The sequence below is a fragment of the Chanos chanos genome, chromosome 11 (assembly GCF_902362185.1).
Source record: "Chanos chanos chromosome 11, fChaCha1.1, whole genome shotgun sequence".
NCBI classification, from domain to species: Eukaryota; Metazoa; Chordata; class Actinopteri; order Gonorynchiformes; family Chanidae; genus Chanos; species Chanos chanos.
Window position 1 is genome coordinate 12,416,740 of NC_044505.1, and position 20,000 is coordinate 12,436,739.

Sequence of the window (20,000 nt, forward strand, 5' to 3'; positions counted from 1 at the left end):
AGCCATGCAGCTAATATTATGGCTAATCACAATCTAGAGCTCAAGTCGCCATGGAAACCTACAATGCGTGTGGGAAACGTCCACCTCACCCTTTAGCATGCTTATTAACCTCTAACTGTCTTAGCCTTCCTGCTGGGGACTAACAAAGCCGTGGAAACCTCAATGGCAGTTAGTAGCTAATTTTCTTACCTGTGTCTGGCCATTTTATTTATTTTTTTTTGTGTGTGTGTGTGTAACTTAGCAGCCAGTATCAGCTTAGCGCACATATCGCTGGCTAGTTTACCTGCAGCAGGCGTTCCTGCTCTTGCTGCCACTTCTCCTGACGCTTGCGTTCCTCATTAGGATCCCATGTCCAGTGGCTAACCCTCTTAGCAAGGTTTAAAATTGGGGTTTCGATCTGACACACACACACACACATATGTACACATACATACATGTACAAACACACACAAACACACACACACACAGACCCCAGGAGAAAGAAGAGAGGAAAGTAACAGATGTCTATAACTACAGTGCTGCCTACTCGTAGACTGGAACTACTCTACGTTCAATGGGAAAAAAGAATGGAAACAGAGGTACAGACAGAGAAATAAATAAAAGAGACAGTAATTATTAGAGAGGCTTTCGTGGCGGAAGTACTTACACATTCGCTGGTGCTATCCAGTCCCTCTGTGGAAAAAAAAAAAAGACAAGAAGAGGGAAAGAGAGCGGTGTCAAACCTCAGTGATACCACCATACAGAGAGAGAGTTTATATGGTTTTAATGGTTTTACTCTACTTGGCTGCAGATACACAGAGCTACGTGGCAAATAAACACATAGACACTCAGAGAGAGAGAGAGAGAGAGAGAGAGAGAGAGAGAGAGAGAGATAGCAGAAGAGAGGGAGAAAGACAGAGAGAGAGAGAGTTAGAGATCGAAAGAGAGAGAGAGAGAGAGACAGAGAAAGAGAGAGAGAGAGAGGGAGAAAGACAGAGAGAGTTAGAGATGGAAAGAGAGAGAGAGAGACTTTCTGTTTTCAGCGACTCAGCAGACATAAACATCCTACACTAGGTGGCAGAGCTTAATAATGAATACATGAGGAACAAAACCATAAACACTGTGACTATAAATCTTTAAATTAAGTATAGAGTACTGCCAGGTGTGATCCTATATTTATGAAAGCCTTCTGAGGACAAAATGAATCTCTGTTAACGACTAAATCAGCGTCCAAAAAGTATCACGCTCAGTGTCAAAAAAGTACCGTGTCGTCTTTTAAACATGCAGTAAGATTAAACCTCTTTCAGAATGCCCCCAGTAGACTGAGACAGCTGACGCGTCAATCTAATCTACAGGTGAACACTGAGCAAGACCAACAGAGGACAGGTAGCGAGGAATGGGCGAGTAAAGGCAGGGTGAGATGCCGTCCCAGTAAAAAAAAAAAAAAAAGCGGACTACGGGAGCAGGAAAAAGTTGAACCTGCCCGGCCAGTCGGAACACTGCTTTACCTGGTTGGCTGAAGAACTCCCAACGTAACCTAGAACTTTCAGAACCGTGGGAGGGCTCTAAATGAACACATCCCAAACATGTAAACAAACACAACCACGCCCCCCCCCCCCCCCAAAAAAAAACAAAAAACATGTGTTCATAAACACACCCAAGAACATGAATACAGACACACCCAAACAAAAGGTGAAAACCAGTCGGGAGGCAGAGGGGGGTGATTGACAGAGAAAGAGAGGGAAAGAGGGAGAGACATAAAGTAAAACTGTAAGTGGACAGAGGAAGAAGATAAGATAAATCTTAATTAAAAACAAAAAAACATTTAAAAGGACAAGAAAAAGAAAACGTAAAATAAGAGGGTAGGAAAACATTGCTTTTTCCATTACCAATCAACCTTAAATTTTGACTACAATATCTTCTCCATATTGAACTGTGTAACCATGGAGATTGTATACAGTGTGGATCAGAGGACTCTGGGTAATGTAGTGTTTTGTACCTGTAAAGGACAATGAGTAGGATGTCTGGTCAGTTCTGATGTGGTCTGAAGCAGAGATAGTCTGTTCACCGGACTTCTGGATTGCATCAACTGAGCCACTCAGCTGTGAGACAACAAGGACAGCACAAATTATAGATGCTTTATAGTTTATTTACTTCTACATGCAAAACAAGTAAATAAAAACAAAAACTTAGTATCATATACTGTATATATTTGCAGTCATGCTGTTAATCAGTTACTGTTCTCATTCTACATATATAATGTGTTTACAGATCTTGAGACATAGTGAACAACTTCAAAAAAGTCTTAATCTTGCAACCAAATAATTGTCTCTCTAAAGATGGAAGGTGGGTTGACATACGTTCTCGATGGCGGGCATGTCTGAAGGAGATAGGGGGTGTGTCTGAGTCAGCTCTGTCACAATCGTTGTCTTGACAACACAGTTCCGCTTCTGTCCAGTCTTTACACCTGACTGTGGGCTGTCTAAATATAACAGAACCAGATGCACTTTTATTAGAACCGTCTTATTTTAGTTTAACAAGAGCATAAAATACAAATTTAGTTTTCAAATACAAGTTTTCAAGGCATATTTTGCAGGAGACTTTCATAAAACTTAGACTACAGATTCCCTTGTTGAGCAACTCTGCAATTCTACTGGTGTCCACTAAGTGTCAGTATGTAAGCATTTTACATGGAATTTTTCTTCACTGCAGAATGGACATGAGGATTCCAGTGGAACTCTAGAATGTTCTGAGAGTTCTTTGCAGGAGGTGAACATTCCATGGCACTCTAGTGTCTCTATTTAACTACTCAAGTGGAGCTGTGTTTCTTGCCAATACTGCTCTTAGCTTAGCTACAGTTTCACAACAACTATCAAGGATTCTCTTTGCTCAAAATGGAAGAACTCTTAACAGATAATGGGAAATGCGTAAGGCGAAGGTCAAGCCAAAGCGGAAGCCATCAACCGCGGTTTGTTGGCATTTGCTTGTAAAGCTCACCGGTTGGCAAAGACTGTGAGAGTGTGGTGGATGTCTCCTCTCTGCTCTCCTGGGGACCTGAGGTGGGGGGACTATCTTCCTCTTTCACCCTTCCATTCTGTTCAAAACCAGGAGGTGTAGTTTGGGCTCCAGACGGAAACGTGGGCTGAAGAGGCGGTGTGTGCATTTGCAGGGGTACGCCTGAGCCCTCCGGCTCCTCACGAGGAGTAGGGGAGAACACAGGAGTAGTCACCTTCTCCAGCTTGTCGTCTGCGTTACTCTCTCCATTCAAACGAATTAACCCGTCAGACTAAAAGAACGAACGCACACATATATACTTACACAGTGAAACAGCTGCATATCCAGATGTGGTATGAGCCTAAAGGTGTGTGTACGCGTGGGTGGGACTCTTACCTTGATGGTTCTGAGTCCGCTCTGGCTGTGTTTGGCCTGGCTGTATGGTTTAGGGGTTAACAGGGGGACAGGTTTGGAAGGGGGGGCCCTGGTGGGTGAGACGGGAGGGGATTTGGGTTGAACGTACGACTGAGAGACGATTTGTTTTTGGGGACTGGGCTGAGATGGTTGCTGGGTTTCTAAGGAGGACTGGCGATCTTTCGTAATTTGGATCGTCTTAGGAGTTTCTGGGACAGCTGCCTTCACGTTGTTGGGCTGCTTCACCGACGAGGAGGGCCGTTGCTCATGGTGACTGGGGGACGACCCTGGCTTGCTGTTGCTGGCAGGGGATTTTGGGATTTGTAGTCTTTCCAATATGGCATCACTGATGGTGAAACGTAGAGCGTAACGCTGGAGTATGGCAGCTTTCTCTTCGGGAGTACGCGCTTTACTGTACGCCTCATGAAGCTCATGCTCCCTCCTTTCCCTGTGGAGAAAAAGAGAGAAAGAGAAAGAGAGAGAGAGAGAGACAAAGACAGAACCTTTGGTCTGACATTTTCTTTAACGCTACAGCAAAACGCAAAGATGCTTATGAAAGTTGTTTCCTCACTTCTCCTCTACTATTTCTTTGTATGTTTTGATGCCCTTCTTGCGGTGGGCGGAGTCTCCTTCTGACATCATCAGCCTCTCCATCGTCTTCCTCTCCTCCTCTTTCTTGATCAGGTCCTGAGACGCGCTACGCCGACGGTTCTTCCAACGCGCCAGGTCCTAAAGAGGAGAGATCCATAAATCAAGGTAAATCACTGATAGACCATGCACAGGAGCTATGTTAATCTTTGTCTGTGTGAGTGTGAGTGTGTGTGTGTGTGTGTGTGTGCTGGTATATGTGTGTGTGTGTGTGCGTGCGTGTGAGTGCGTGTGTGTGTGTGAGTGTGTGTGTGTGTGCGTGTGTGTGAGAGTGTGTGTGCGTGTGCTGGTGTATGTGCACGCGCGCGTAGAACTCACGTCCTGCCACTGATCCTCGTGTTCTTTAAACACGTTATACTGGTTGTGCAAATGTTCGTATCGTGATTGGCTGTGTGGCTGCAGGATGGCATCCTCTTCTCCTCGCATGTCAATCAAACTGACACTCCTGTGAGGAAACAGGACACAGGAAACGGGATGAAGTAACAACGCGCCGTCTCCCTCAAGGACACTGAGACAAAAACAACAGTCGCAGTATCAACAGCAGAGAGGCAGTGGTAGCAGGAACAGCCTCCTGAAGGATGAGGCAAAAACAACAAACAAAGCACATACTCTGTTTCAGAGTTTTGCGCCATACGCAGTAGGACAGATGGTAATTCAGAGATGATTTGAAAACAAAAAGCGGTTAAGGCAGGCGGCTGGTCAGAGCGTGTCATTAGCTGTGGATGAGTAAAAATGAATTAGCGGCAAATAGCACACCCAAATAATGGCTGAAAACCTTGAAACAATGTATAAAAAATAGACTTTGGAGAAAAAGGGCAGAACAAAGCTTGTTTTTAAGATCTCTTTGCTCTACTAACGTTTAAAAAGGCCATGTAGTGGTGGATTCTAACAGTATCAAAGGAAAACCACACCCAGTTTTTAAAGAGTACGTGAAAATAGGTTATTGTGTTAAATTCTTAATAAAACAAACCATACTAAGTCTATAAGTGTGTTTGTGTATGTGTGTGTGTGTGTGTGGTCCATTCAAGTCCACCACAACAGGTGCCAGTGCATGAACATGTGTGCATGCGTGAGAGTGTGTGTGTGTGTGTGTGTGTGTGTGTATCTAGGAGAAAGAGGATGTAGCTTAAGCTTTAGACATGCATGCATGCATGGAAGCATGTAGGTGTGTGGAGCTTAAAGGATACATGCAGAAAGTGACCAATTCAGCCCAGATATGGAAAGAGGGGCATCAGAGAGAGAGAGAGAGAGAGAGAGAGAGAGAGAGTAAATGGGTAGGGAAGAGGGAGAGAAAAAAAAACTTACTCTTGTTCATCAGACAAATAAGCAACTCTGTGGCTGAATCTAAAACACGGAAAAAGGAATAAAAACTGGTGAATCGATTTTGGACGAGCAGAGAAAACGCAGTCACGCAGAGACCACACATCGCAACACTGAAATATAACCGTAAAACTAATAAAAAAAAAAAAATCTGTATCCCTCCTAGGTATAGGATGAAATAAACATCAAAATCAAAACCAACAATTTCATAAAACAGACAATTTGATCATTTAACTCAACATCTCATATTGAATGGATCAGAAAATACTATTGACACCATATGAACCTGTCTGTAGCATATGGACCTGCTTCAAAAGTGTATTAACCTGTAAATTCATAAACATTCTTAGACTCTAATTACAAGTTTATAAGGTGAACAGCAACTCCTACGAGGCAGAGGAAAGATGCTTGTGTGAGAAGTCAACAGGTGTGGTCAATTTCACAACATATTAATCTAACATGCCAAGGCCAGAGGGCATTCAAGGTCACATCCAACACCCCAAGATTACTTAAAAGCAATGCATAAAAAAATGACACCACCAAGGAGAGAGTTAGTGAATCTAAACACATGCAGACTGCTTGTAAAATAAGAGATGTTATAAAGTGTTATTAGTATTTGAAGCAATATCGTGCGTTAGGAGTTAGAGCATGATTCTGATGTGGCTTGTTTAGAAAACACAGCGATTTCGTTGTTTGTTATCAGCTGGAGAAAACAGCCCTAGGAGTTCAGAAGAGGGAAGAGGCAGGTTTCAGTAGAGAGAACTGGAGAGGGATCAAGGAGGTTAATTTCTGCGGTTAGCTTCACAGGTGTAAGGCACATGAATCCTTGCTGTATATGTGTGAATAGATATATCTTTGTGTGTTTTTATGAATGTGTGCGTGTGTGTGTGTGTGTGTGTTTATGTATGTATGGGTGCATATAGGTGTGTGTGTGTGTGTGTATGTGTGTGTCTCACATTGGGGGCAGGTCGTCATCCTCCAGCCAGGAGGGTCGTCGGGAGGTGAGAGAGGGAGTGGGATCAGATGAAAGGGAAGGGTTTGGGGCCGTAGCCCCGCCCACCACATCTGCATCTCCTCCCCCTACACAACCTGCCTCTTGCCTGTCCATCATCTGAGGGAACTTCCTGGGTGTGTCCTGAACATCTCTTGGGGGCGGGGCCACAGCACTTGAGCTAAGACTGAAAGAGTTTGCCATTGTTAATGGAAGCAGGGAAGCGCGGAGAGATTTTCTAGGCTTCAAACATCAATCAAAAGCAAAAAGAAAAAAAAATTACAATTAAACAAGAAAGGCAGAAAAACAAACAAAACAAAACCGATCAAATATGCAAAAGAAAGGCCTCAATTTCAATGAATGTTAGATTAGGATGATGAAAGATTAGAGACAAAAAGTATATCCTCAGATTAGATCGCACATTAAACCTTGACCTAGAAAAGATAAAACACCCCATCCCTTCCTCCGCACTCACAACCCACGTGATATCAGTCCTGTCTTTTCCAGCGTACCAACCTAAGCCAAAATACACCACGTAGTATCCAGGCAGCATTGAAGCGCATGCTTTGAAGACTCCACCCCCATAATTAGCATCGGTGTGAGTCATTGGTTTATTTCATATGCACACAGGCATACCAACAACAAAAGGTGCACCTCGTACAGACAAAAAACAAAAATACGCATTATAAACGCACGCTGGAAACACACACATACACACACATCCACATACTGTGTTCCTGGACTGATCTGACCTGTCCTTGTTAGGCACTGTCTCCTGTTTTTTGACTTTGAGGTAAGATTGAGATGATCCGGACACGGGGGTGTTTTTGTGTTTCACAGCACCGGGTACAGGAAGAAACACATTGTAGGCCTGGTTAACCACCCCCCCGGATTTTTGGTACGATCCAGTTCTTCGAGCCATCATGTCATCCTTCTCAAGATCTGGGAACGGGCCTTTCTCATCGTACTCTTCCTCCTCTTCGTCATCCTCGTTGTCATGGTATTCAGTTGCGCGAACGATCGTGTTAATGGTAACGTCCTTTTGGTTCCCTGGGACAGGTGATGCTTGTAACCTTGTTTCTTGGGTTGATGGGTCTTTTCTGTTAAAAAAAGCACCAGTTTCTTACAGCGGAAACAGAATGGGCGTCGGCCGGTTAGTATCACAGTGGTTTTCGTCAACACAAGTTTATTGTTTTTTTGAGCAAAACTCAGTTACACCACTGGTGTACAGAAATATGAGGCATTTCCAGCTGTTCTCTCAACAATACACAGAAATCCAGCAACCACAACCACGTTTTCCCAACAGCACAAACCAAATTCAACTAATTCACATTAGTTCATAGCGAACCAATACAGGCAAGTTAGAAGCAACACACACAAATACACACACACACGCACATAAACCCCATGTTCCAATGGTAGAAACCAAACTCTACTAATTCCCATTAGTTCATACTGAACCAATAGGGGCAGGTTAGAAGCAACACACACACGCACACACGCACATAAACCCCATGTTCTAACAGTATAAACCAAACTCTACTAATTCCCATTAGTTCATACTGAACCAATGCAGGCAAGTTAGAAGCAATGCACACACGCACACATACACACATACACACACACACACACACACACACACACACACACACACACACACACACACACACACACACAGAGGAATCCCCACTCAAGCTAGCAGTGCTTTGTCCCACCTTAGTATACCCTTGAACGGGAGATTCTTGTCAGGAAGAGGCTGTGTGTTGTCCTTCTTCCCCAGCCAAAGGCTCTCTTTCTGGGGCTCACTGCCAACTGCTGGCCCCTCTCTGGATCTGGAGCCCGGCTGGGGCAGGAAGCGGCGGTAAGAGGGATTAGCCACTGGCTTTGCAAACAGCCCCGTCCTGCGAGCCAGCATATCATCTCTCTCTATGTCCGGCTGTCTCTCTTCCCCTCTCTCTTCCTCCTCCTCCTCCTCCTCATACTCTTCCTCGTTTCTCTCTCTCTCTCTGTACTCAGCTAGTCTCTCTTCCAGCGCCTCCCGCTCCTTAAAGGTCAAAGGTTGCTTAAGGTCGGGGGTTTGTGAGCTCTCGGGGGTCAGGGGAGCGGTGGTCTCGGATTCCGCAGTGCCGCCACTGAGACAGCGAACGCCATGTGAAAGACAGAGAGAGTATGAACAACCATGACAGAGAGAGGCAGAAAGTTCTAGAAAAAAGACGCAGCGCGGGAAACAGTTCTGAGCAGAGTAACGATGCAGTCTGGAGGGAGTCAATGTAGCAACACAGCAAACAGTGAACAAAGTTATACTCAGATACACTCACTCTCTTTCTCTCTCTCTCTCACACACACACACCCACACACACACACTAGCAGAGGCACAGACCTCACCTGCAGCTCTGTTGGTTGTCAAACTCACTGAAACACACACACACACACACACACACACACACCAATGCCTCAAACACCACAGGGACAGCAAGACAGTAGTCAAGACTGAGAGCACTGCATACTGATTCGTCCGCTAGTGAACCACTAACATTTCACAACCAGAGATCTAGCTGTTCACTTGCACATGGCATCCAATCACATCTATAGTTACAGCTCAATGCAAAAACAGTACAATTGCAAATACTATGTAGTTACAGCCTCAGTTTCAAATGTCAGTCAGGCTTTACAGTTAGAGAGCATGTGTATGTTCATCTGTCAGTGAGTGTGTATGGTGGTTAATATATATGCGTCTATATATGTGGAAATATGCATGTGCTTGTGTGTCTGTGTGTGTCCATGCCTTTACGTGTGCTGTGGTTGTTAGTGCAAGCACAGCACATGCACTGATCACTGTGTGTGTGTGTGTCTGTGTGTGTGTGTGTGTATGTGTATTTCAATGCGGGGTCAAATCTGAAGGAGTCTCCATCTCTAGTCAGGCTCTCTCAGGCCTAGTCCGGCACAAAGCAAGCTTCATGGAAGAGAGGATACTAACATCCTACAGGAAACTCTCAATGGATTCAACACAATTGATCTAGCATTGTTTAATCCATTTCCACAGATTTCTCTATGGCATCACTGTCCTCTCCTTCACCTCAGTCTCCTAGCAACCACAACAACCCGCATGCCCTACCTGGGCAAACTAAGATCTGAGCCCAGCCCGATGGTAGGCATGGAAACGACTGCCGAGGAGAGGAGGCGTCGGAGGGTCTGGGCCTCATCTTGCTTTCCTCCCGTCTTCTCCTCCTCCTCCTCTTCCTCCTCTCCAGGCCGAGCAATGCTCAGTCGCTCCCAGCATTGCTGGTCCATCTCGGTAACCCCCCCGAACGTCACAAAACGCGGACGGTCGGCATGGGAACGCCGCTGAGCATGCGCCCGGCGTCTCACCAGGTCGTCCCTAACAGCGGTTTCCATAGAAACGGATGGAGGGTGGGCGTTTTTCTCAAGACACGCCTGACAAACAGGGGCAGGGGGAGAGTCACTGCACACACACACACACACACACACACACACACACAGATACAGATATAATAGTACACACACGGACACACAGTGAGAAATTGAAAAGAGGAGAGGAAAGAGAAAAGAGAGTTAGTTAACCGTGAAGATAAACATGCCCAAAGACTGAATCACTCAACAGAGAGATAGAGGAAAAAAGAATAAGGCAAGCTTGGCAGAAGATTCAAGCAGAGGTACTGAAGCGAGACACACACACACACACACACACACACACACACACACACACACAGGGCATACAGCCAAATTTCTCCTGTTTGCCAGTATAAGACCTTCAGTAGTCAGTAAAGAGCATTAAAAGGACAAGGCAAAGAGTTCCTTTGCTCTGACAAAATAGTCCAACCAAAGACTGAATAGTAACTACGGCGACGTCTGTTTGCACTGGTGGTCACCATGGTAATGTTTGCAGTTCCTAGACTAGAAAAGGCTGACAGATCCCTCCTTCTTACACAACATTCACGCAACGTTCTCACAACCAACCAACCATCAAAACCTAAGCCGCGCAAGTGGAGTTTGAATGACCGACAGATTTTGGCACACATCGGTCTTTAGTAAAGCAGGCTCAAGGTTTTAAGCATCTTACGTAAGGCTGCCTGAATGCTTCTCTAATGTGTTGATTCATTTCTCTCTCTCTCACTCTCTCTCTCATTTGAAAAAAACCAGGGTGAACAGAGCTCAAACCATTCTGATTTCTCTTATCCAGTCCTCTACAAATCAACACTCAGACAGACACAGACGGGTCCTCTGGTTAGTGTTTTTTACATGCTTATGTTAAGTGACGCATTTCATACACCAGCAGTGATGTGCACCTGCTCTCTGTGTTCAGTTTCAGTCTCTGCCACTTCTCCAGGTCTGACTGAGTGATGGACGTTTGCGCCAGTGACTGACGAGGATCCTGGTGTGGGCGGGGCCCGCTTTGTGCCCGCCTCCTGGCCAGGTCATCTTTCTGTGGGTTAGGCAGCGCTTCCCTAACCGCTCCCTCACTCTCCCTTCCCTCCTCATCTTCCTCTTTATCTTTCTGTCGCTCTGGAGACAGGAAGGGGTTGTCCTTACGAGTTATGATTGACACCTCAGCAACAGCAGAGTCAGCCTCACTGTGGAACAATGCGTCAATCATTTCCGTGATACTAGTCAACATTCATACGAAGTCACAACAACATACTTAATACCATGCTCACAACCAGTTGAATTTTCAGATGAAAAGAGCAGTTATCATTTATATATGTGTGTGTGTGTGTGTGTGTGTGTGTGTGTGTGTGTATGTGTGTATGTGTGAAGCCAGTGATGTGCACCTGCTCTCTGTGTTCATCTTGAGTCTCTGCCACTTCTCCAGGTCTGACTGAGTGATGGACGTCTGAGCCAATCCCTGAGGACCTCTGTGTGGGCGGGGCCCACTTTGGGTCCTTCTCCTGGCCAGATCATCTTTCTGTGGGTTAGGTGCTGGCCCCCTCTCCCCTCCCTCTCTCTCTCCCTTCCCCTCATCCTCCTCTCTATCTCTCTTTCTCTCCGGTGACAGGAAGGGGTTGTCCTTACGAGTTATGATTGACACTTCAACAGGGGCAGATTCAACCTCACTATCGTACAGCACATAATTTTTAACAAGAATGTGTAACGTTATGGAACATGTATTACATATCACACACACACACACACACACATAACAAAGGGAAAAAGGAGAAAAAGAATGTGATGAGAATAAAGACTAAAACATGAGGAAGTAAAAATGAAATGACAGAAGATGTTTTCCAATCTCACAGCATTCAGAAAACATCTCCAGCCCACACACAGCATAAAACAAGCGGAGGCACAGAATGAAACAGCCAGTTAAAGAGCCAGGCTGTGAGTCCATAATAATAACCTCTGTTTTAAGATATCAGGTTAACCAGTAGAGAACACACAACCCACTGACAGTGTAGTGAAATCAAGCAGGCGGAGGAGTACAAATGGGTGACCTACAAAACAGAATATGCGAACAGCAGAGTGCTCCCCTCTCTAAAAGCCCAGACAGGACACGCAATGCCCAGTGAACATGCACGTCAAACAATACAGCTTTTATAAAACACCACGCACACACACACACACAGAGTCAGAAACACACATACACACACACATACACATACACACACACAGTCAGAAACACACACACACACACACACACACACACAGAGTCAGAAACACACATACACACATATACACACACATACACACACACATACACACAGTCAGAAACACACACACACACATACACATACACACACACACACAGAGTCAGAAACACACACACACACACATACACACACACACACACACACACACGCACACACACACAGAGTCAGAAACACACACACACACACACACACAGAGTCAGAAACACACACACACACACACACACACACACAGACACAGACACAGCACACACACAATGGCCTCAGACAAAACGTTATTGACTGTTTCCTCTACTACAAATGACAGCATTCACATTTGGATATACTAAAACTTCACAAAGCCTTTACGAAAACCAAACCAAACACTCTCGTGGTCTTCAAACAGAAAGGTTCCCAGATCACACTGAGCAAAAGACCATCAGATTTCACGTCTCCAAACCTTTTTTTCTCCTGCTCCATTCGCTCCAACTTTTCCAGCACGGCATGCTGGGATGCCAGCCTGATACCCTCCCAGCGTTCGCGGTCCTTCTCGGAACACGAACCAGGCAGGAAATGGGTCACGGAAGGCTTGGCCTTGTTCATACGCGCCCGACGGGACGCCAGGTCGTCTCGCTGAACATCCGGAACCTTCCGCTCTCCATCTTCTCCCTCCTCGTCCTCACCCGAATCCCAGGCGTGCTGAGCGGCCGACCGCGAGAAATCGTTGTCGCAGCGAAGGATGATGTCGGGAGATGGCGGCTTGGCTTCCTCGGACTCTACACCAATCGGTCTGGGACTGGAGGTTGTCACGGCAACGTGAGTTTATTCATAAATTCTTTTGCCAAATTGTGCATTGTGTTAGTGCCTGCTTTTTTTTACACAACCGCGGTCCCACACACATGCGCGGACTCTCTCTCACTCTCGTTTGCATTGGGAGCATTCAGACCAGAACCACAAAGAGGAATCAATTATGAACAATACAACCAAGTAAAAGAACAAGAGTCAACGATGACCAAAACTCAGAGCTACACAAAATAACTCAAGCAAAAACCCTCCCACCCCCTGCCAAAAAAATCCACACGTGTTGAGAAGCCAGAGAGAGACCAAAATGACAATCAGTGGTCTGTCATTAGAGAAATTGGGTCGTACCATTCAGCTATGGCAGTGTACACTAACACATGAGAAAATCACATTAATACACACTAAGGGAGTATGTATTCACAAAAAAAAAAACACACACACACACACGCATAGCCCATTTAGTCATGTTACTGAAAACCCCCGATACGAAAACGCAGACATACCAACACTCACACGCTCTTTATAAGTAGTGTGAGTCCCAGTGCACTCCACACAGTCTGGTATCCACGGTAACCAGCTGACCTGTTATATCGCACAGAGGCTGGCAGAACTTTAATTCCCGCCTTTTCCAGCCTTCTCATCTTTTTAAGCTCCTCCTCCTCCAGTGCATGCTGCTCCTCTTCGTCACCTGCCCAGGTGACGGACTTTTGGGACCCTGGCCCTCGAAGGTTAAATCCTGTCTCTCTCAGGGTACCCACTGGTCTCTTTGTGGGGGTGTCAGAACCCCCCTCAAATTGCTGCCCCACTGCAGTCTCTGGTTGACTGTTTAAAACGCGGAAGTCATATCACTAACTCGCAAAAATGAACTAATCAGGTGCAATTGGAGTAGACCTTCATGTTGGACAACATAGCCCCGTATAACTATGACACCGTGTATTAATTGCTATGGCAACTCATTCACTGGCATCAATTCAACATATCGTTGTCATGGTTACCTTACATAACTGTGGGCCTCTAATCTAACAGCTGAAGCAGAGAACAGTCACCGTGCTAAACCCCCGTCCGCCAGCAGGATGCTGTGGAGCAGCGTTGCCATGGTTACCTGAGCGTTCTCTCTCCGGCGACAGGCGAAGTGGCGTTACTCCAGGTCCTCCTGTCTTCCTCTCTGTCCGTCCTCTTCTTCCTCAGCGAGCCGGGCATGTAAGCGCTCTGGTTGCTCTTATTGGGCAGGTACTGGTTGAAGGGAACGGCGGAGCGGTGCTCGTTACAGGAAGTGCGACGCGCTAGCATGTCGTCTTTTCGCACGTCGGGTAGCCTCCTCTGTCCGCCGTCGCCTTCTGAGTCACTGCCACGACCTGAGAGAACAGGAGAGGTCGAGGTGGAAAGGACAGGGGTTAGGAGAAAGAGCCTCACACATTCAAACATAAAGACACACACACACATACACGTACACATACACACACACAAACACAAACACAGGCACACACACTAGCACACACACACACACACACACACACACACAGAGGTACACACACAAACACTAACACACAAACATAAACACAAGCACACACACACAAACACACACACACACTAACACACACACACACACACACACACACACACTCACACACAAACACTAACACACAAACATAAACACAAGCGCACACACACAAACACACACACACACTAACACACACACACACACACACACCCACAGACACACGTGTTGGTTAATTACAGAGCTTTCTCTCTCTGAACCCACTACAGATCCCTAACGCATGCTGGGTAGGGGTCGGAGGTCACGGGCACAGCACCACGCCTGACTGATCCTGTCTGTACTACTGTGTAACATGCCTTCGGGCCGTGTGTGTGTGTGTGTGTGTGTGTGTGTGTGTATTCATATGCCAGTCTGGAGTGCTTGGACTGAGTCCAAATAACCATTCATTTGTAATAATGTGCTGTAGACACTGTGTGTTACTCTTCACTACAGAGCTGACAAAGCCAACACAGATACACACGCACATACACCATTACAGAATCATCCACACACTGTCGCTACTAAAATTAATAGACCAAAACACACACACACACTCACACACACACACACACACACACACACACACACACACACAAACAGCTACTCAAAACAAAAATTAACACTGTACTCCACCATTCATCTTTGGCCACACACATTCAATAGCGGTATTCAAACACGCTACACACAAATATCTTTGATCCCTCAACGCGCACTCAAAGCAAAACGACCAAATAAGCTTTTTAGCTTTGAGTTTGGAGCGTCGGTGAAAGCTCAAATTAAATGTAATTTACTCTGGTCTTTTGGTATGAGGAAAAACCAGAGTCAGTCCTGTCTGAAGTGTAGCAGCGTGGACAGCTAGTGTACAGAGCAGCTGCGTCGGCATTGACAACTGCTGGGATCTTTCGCCGCGTTGCGGATTAGCTTACTTTGTCTCGCGCCCTGTGTCTCTACTGTTCTCACGCTCTTCCTTTTGCCTTCTCGCCGTTTTCCTCTATCTCTCCTTTAGTCCTGCGTCCACTGCCGCTGCTGACGAGACATCCTTTACGGCGTAAACGTAAACAGGATGTTGTTCTGCCCGTTAAAATCCTAAAGTCATTTCCCTTATCCTCACAAACTTTAGTCACACGTTTGCATTCTCACAAATGTGTATTTGGCTAACTGACAGCTGCACTCTAATGTCCTTGTGTGTGTGTGGTGTGTGTGTGTGTGTGTGGTGTGTGTGTGTGTGTGTGTGTGGTGTGTGTGTGTGTGTGTGTGGTGTGTGGTGTGTGTGTGTGGTGTGTGTGTGTGTGTGTGTGTGTGTGTGTGTGTGTGTGTGTGTGTGTGTGAGTGCATGTCTGGGTGTCCAGACAGGGAGACAGCTGCATTCTCACACCCCCATAAAGGCCTGTATGTGAGTGTTTGTGTGTGTGAGTGTGTGTGTGTGTGTGTGTGTTTGTGTTTGTGTCTGTGTGTGCGCATGCCTGCAACTGCACCCAGCACTTCTGTCCTTACATATCAGAGAAGACCTGATACTAATTGGACAAAAGACAGAGAGAGAGAAAAAAGGAGAGAAGAGATAGGGAAGAGGAGACTTACCGTCACCGTTACCGCGAACAACAGTATCTGGAGACGGCGTCTGTCGTGAGCGCGAACCGACGGAGTCCAGGCTGTCAAAAGAGTCATCACGGCAGCGCCTCGGAGGTGAAAGAGAGTCGGAACGCTCTGACTCCCAGCTGTCTATGTAACCGCTGTCCCTAATGCTACGCTTGGGAGATTCTGTGTCCTCACACACACAGTCCTTTAGAGAGAGAGAGAAAGAGATGAGGGTCTTTATACCCTTTGTTGCTTATCCATATAGCGCTATAACTACCGTCCTTGTTGTTTGTATTTTCAGTTTTCCCAGCAAATCCCTCCTCATTATCTACACATTACTGCACATCTATACCTCACCTGTCCACTGGTGTGAGACGAACTAGTGAGCCACACACACAAACATAAACACACTCACACACACACACACACACACACACGAAAACAAAAACACAGACATGTTGGTTCATTACAGAGTTTTCTCTCTCTGTGCCTAATCAGTCATACCAGACATAGACGCAGTGTGGGCCGGAGGTCACAGGGACAGCCTGACTGATTCCATCTGTGCTGCTGTGTAAAACCCCCCCAGGGGCTGTGTGTGTGTGTGTGTGTGTGTGTGTGTATCTGTGTGTGTGCGTGTTAGTAATGACTGAAGTGCTTGAACTGAGTCCCAGTTGTCGACTGTACTAAAGTGCAGTAGACAGTAGTAGACAGTGTAGTAGACCATTGCTGTCTACTGTTGTATTACTAAAGTCAACACATGCATGAGAGCACACACACCCACACACACACACACAACCTAACACAGATAGCTATATATACACTCCAATAACATAAATTAATTAAAAAAATACACACATATACACAAACATACCCTTAGACACATAACTACACATAACCTGTCATTACTAAAAATTAATAAAACACAACATACTGTTTCACAAACAGCTATACGATGTCATTAATGAAACTGAGGAGTGATTGTGTTTACCCTCCTGAGCTGAGAGAGCAGGCCCTCAAACTCTCTCAGGTTGAGTGTGGGTCCATTATAAGACGTACAGCTGTTAGCCGCCTTCCCCAACCAGTATATAGTTATCAACACCTAGGACACAGAGCACAGACTGGCTTAGAGTCATTAACTAACACATATACACACTCAATTCAAATATACTGAAATATACAATACACAGACATACGTACACACAGGCACACACATATACACACACACAAACATGCACACATATAAATGTGTGCGCGCGCACGCACACACACGCACACACACACACACACACACACACACACACACACACACATACATGCGCTACAAACATATGAAAACATACTCACATTCTTCAGCTTACGACTACAATCAGAGCCGCTATAACGGTGAAAAAGAGATGCAGACCTTGTATTAATAAATGCAAACAAATGTGATTTTGTACAACGGGTATAGTGTTAAGTTAAAGAACGAACACATACGTTAAGTTGGCTCGTATAGATGTGTCCTGCAAGTCCCCAGGATCAAATAACTGTGAGCCTTTAAGCCCCAACTCCTCGCATCCTCTTAGAAACATAGTCAGGTTATCCTACAGACACACACACACACACACACACACAGACACACACACACACACACAATCATTATGCTTTATACATGACAAACAGATTCTACATCAACATTGTCCTGGAACATACACACTCAGGTACACACAAATGCTGATATACAGAACATATATACATATGTACATATACACAACACTCACTAGTCCTGCTATGGGTGTCGGAAGCCTGTTGATTTTTTTCACCAGTCCAGGTTTGATAGCACTCAGCAACCTAGAGAGAGAGAGAGAGAGAGAGAGGGAGAGAGAGAGAGATTCTGTGTCATTCCATCAAAGGCATATCAGTGCATAAACTGGAGCAAAATTCTGTTAAAACTGTTACAGTGCTTTCTGGTCACAGAGACAGTGTAACGTCACTAAAAAAAAAAGACCTTTAACCTTATGTCAGAACACTGTCAGGATGAAATTTTCTTACTCACTCGCACAGCAGAATTCCGTTCTCTAATCCGGCCCGAAAGTCCTTATCACCAAAACTCCTTCCTGTCACTGCCTGCAGGTAACACACACACACACACACACACACAACATTCAAACCGTTAAACAGATCATATTCACAAGAAGTGAATCTGTTGAGCCTGTCTGTTGTATAGAATTCTTGAATATTAATAAATGAAACATAGCACAGGACGCCAGTATATTCATGACTCTTGGCGTTGGCATCTCTTGCTCTGACTCAGTTTCTGAGGAGAGGCACTTGGCAGGTGGAGGTAGATAAAATATGAATCCACTCAACAAACAATCAAACATAACGCACATTTCCATCACGCACCTTAAGGTATTACGTGTGTGGCAATGTCCTCTAACTGTTATGTAAAAAACACACTCTCTCTCTCTCACACACACCCCTTTTCTTTTCACACACTAATAGTATTTTACATGAGCATATTAAGTAGGGTAAATTCTCAAGGCAAAGATCTAACATATAAAAAATACAATATAAAACCTTATTAAATCTACTTATTCAAATTTTCAGCTAATTATATGTTATTCAGTTATTTAACATAGTTGTGTGGGTGAGTGGACGTGTGTGTGTGTATGTGTGATTACTAAAGCAGAACAGATTATGTAACTTTACAAGGTAAAGGGAGATCATTCCTTCTCCTACACTATTAAGCCTTAATCCATATTACCTAAAACACTTAAAGCCCCAGCGATTCAACTGTAACTATGTGTCTACGTGTGTGTGTGTGTGTGTGTGTGTGTGTGTGTGCTTGTTTTATGAAGAAGTGGGGCAGAGGGACTCTGAGAGACTACAAATTACATTCTATTCAGTGCTAAAATGAAGAACATTTAGAGAAAATGAAAGAGAGAGAGAGAGAGAGAGAGAGAGAGAGAGAGTCAGTAGCAGCTGACTTTTATGTCAGTCACTGTCAGGTCACTGAATGTCCTTTAGAACAAGGTCAGGACCTCTTACAGTTAAAACAATGATGTGTGTGCGTTTAAGCGATAGAGATACAGAGAGAGAGACGGGGGTGGGGTCAAAGGTCATGTGCAGGGATTCTGAAAGCACTTCTAATCAAAGCGTGTAAGAGTGAGCGTAAGTCAAAAGGTCAAAGTTGAAGGGTTAAGTGGCAGTTTCTGAATTGGTTCAAACATGGCGTGTGGTCTGTTACCGGTCAAAATAAATATACACCAGAAATGAAAACAGCACACACACACACACACATTCACACACACACACACACACACGCGCACGCACACACACTTACACACACACGCACGCGCACGCGCACACACTCACACACACATGCACACACACACACACACACACACGCACACACGCACACACGCACACACGCACACAGACACGCACACACACGCGCACGCACACACACTTACACACACGCGCACGCACACACACTTACACACACACACACACGCGCACGCGCACGCGCACACACTCACACACACACATGCACACACACACACACACACACACGCGCACGCACACACACTTACACACACACACACACAGATGAAAAGGATGATGAACAAAAGGCTGTAAATGTAACAGATTAATGTCACAGACTGGAACTGAACCGTGACACAACAAACAGCTGTCTCGCTCAATCATCTTTCATTTTTACATTTTCCATCTCCAGTTTCCCCCAGTTTCTCTCTCGCTCTCTTTCTCTCTCTCTCTCTCTCTCTCTCTCCCTCTCTCCCTCTCTCTCTGTTTCTCACTGATCGTGCTACACTGTTGTCCTAAAATACAAGGGTGATTCAGCTGTCTGATTGGAAGTGAATATTGGAGAGCCAAAGGGTTATTTCTGACCTCATGGCCTCACAAAATAGCTTAGCACTAATCCTGGTTCTAGAGTGCGCGCGTGTGTGTGTGCGTGTGTGTGTGTGTGGGGGGGGGGGGGGGGGGGGGGGGGATTGACAGTGACACTTTCAGGAAGCAGCAGATGAAAAGCATGATGGCAGCCAAAACAGTCACTGTTTCCATGGCACCACACTTGGACACCTGTTGATGACAATCC

At 45.5% G+C, this 20,000-nt stretch overlaps 1 protein-coding gene across 1 annotated transcript in view; it reads right to left on the minus strand.

Annotated features, from left to right (window-relative positions):
* limch1a (LIM and calponin homology domains 1a) overlaps nucleotides 1–20,000 on the minus strand; it is a 30,537-nt gene that overhangs the window by 4,483 nt on the left and 6,054 nt on the right. The window contains exons 2-14 of the mRNA XM_030787689.1: nucleotides 17,937–18,007; nucleotides 17,662–17,731; nucleotides 17,378–17,484; nucleotides 17,246–17,276; nucleotides 16,890–17,000; nucleotides 15,905–16,106; nucleotides 13,892–14,123; nucleotides 4,354–4,480; nucleotides 3,959–4,116; nucleotides 3,370–3,835; nucleotides 2,977–3,265; nucleotides 2,340–2,461; nucleotides 284–397 (exon numbers count right to left, since the gene is read on the minus strand). Coding sequence (XP_030643549.1) covers nucleotides 284–397; nucleotides 2,340–2,461; nucleotides 2,977–3,265; nucleotides 3,370–3,835; nucleotides 3,959–4,116; nucleotides 4,354–4,480; nucleotides 13,892–14,123; nucleotides 15,905–16,106; nucleotides 16,890–17,000; nucleotides 17,246–17,276; nucleotides 17,378–17,484; nucleotides 17,662–17,731; nucleotides 17,937–18,007 — 2,100 coding nt within the window. The remainder of the gene's footprint in view (nucleotides 1–283; nucleotides 398–2,339; nucleotides 2,462–2,976; nucleotides 3,266–3,369; nucleotides 3,836–3,958; nucleotides 4,117–4,353; nucleotides 4,481–13,891; nucleotides 14,124–15,904; nucleotides 16,107–16,889; nucleotides 17,001–17,245; nucleotides 17,277–17,377; nucleotides 17,485–17,661; nucleotides 17,732–17,936; nucleotides 18,008–20,000) is intronic.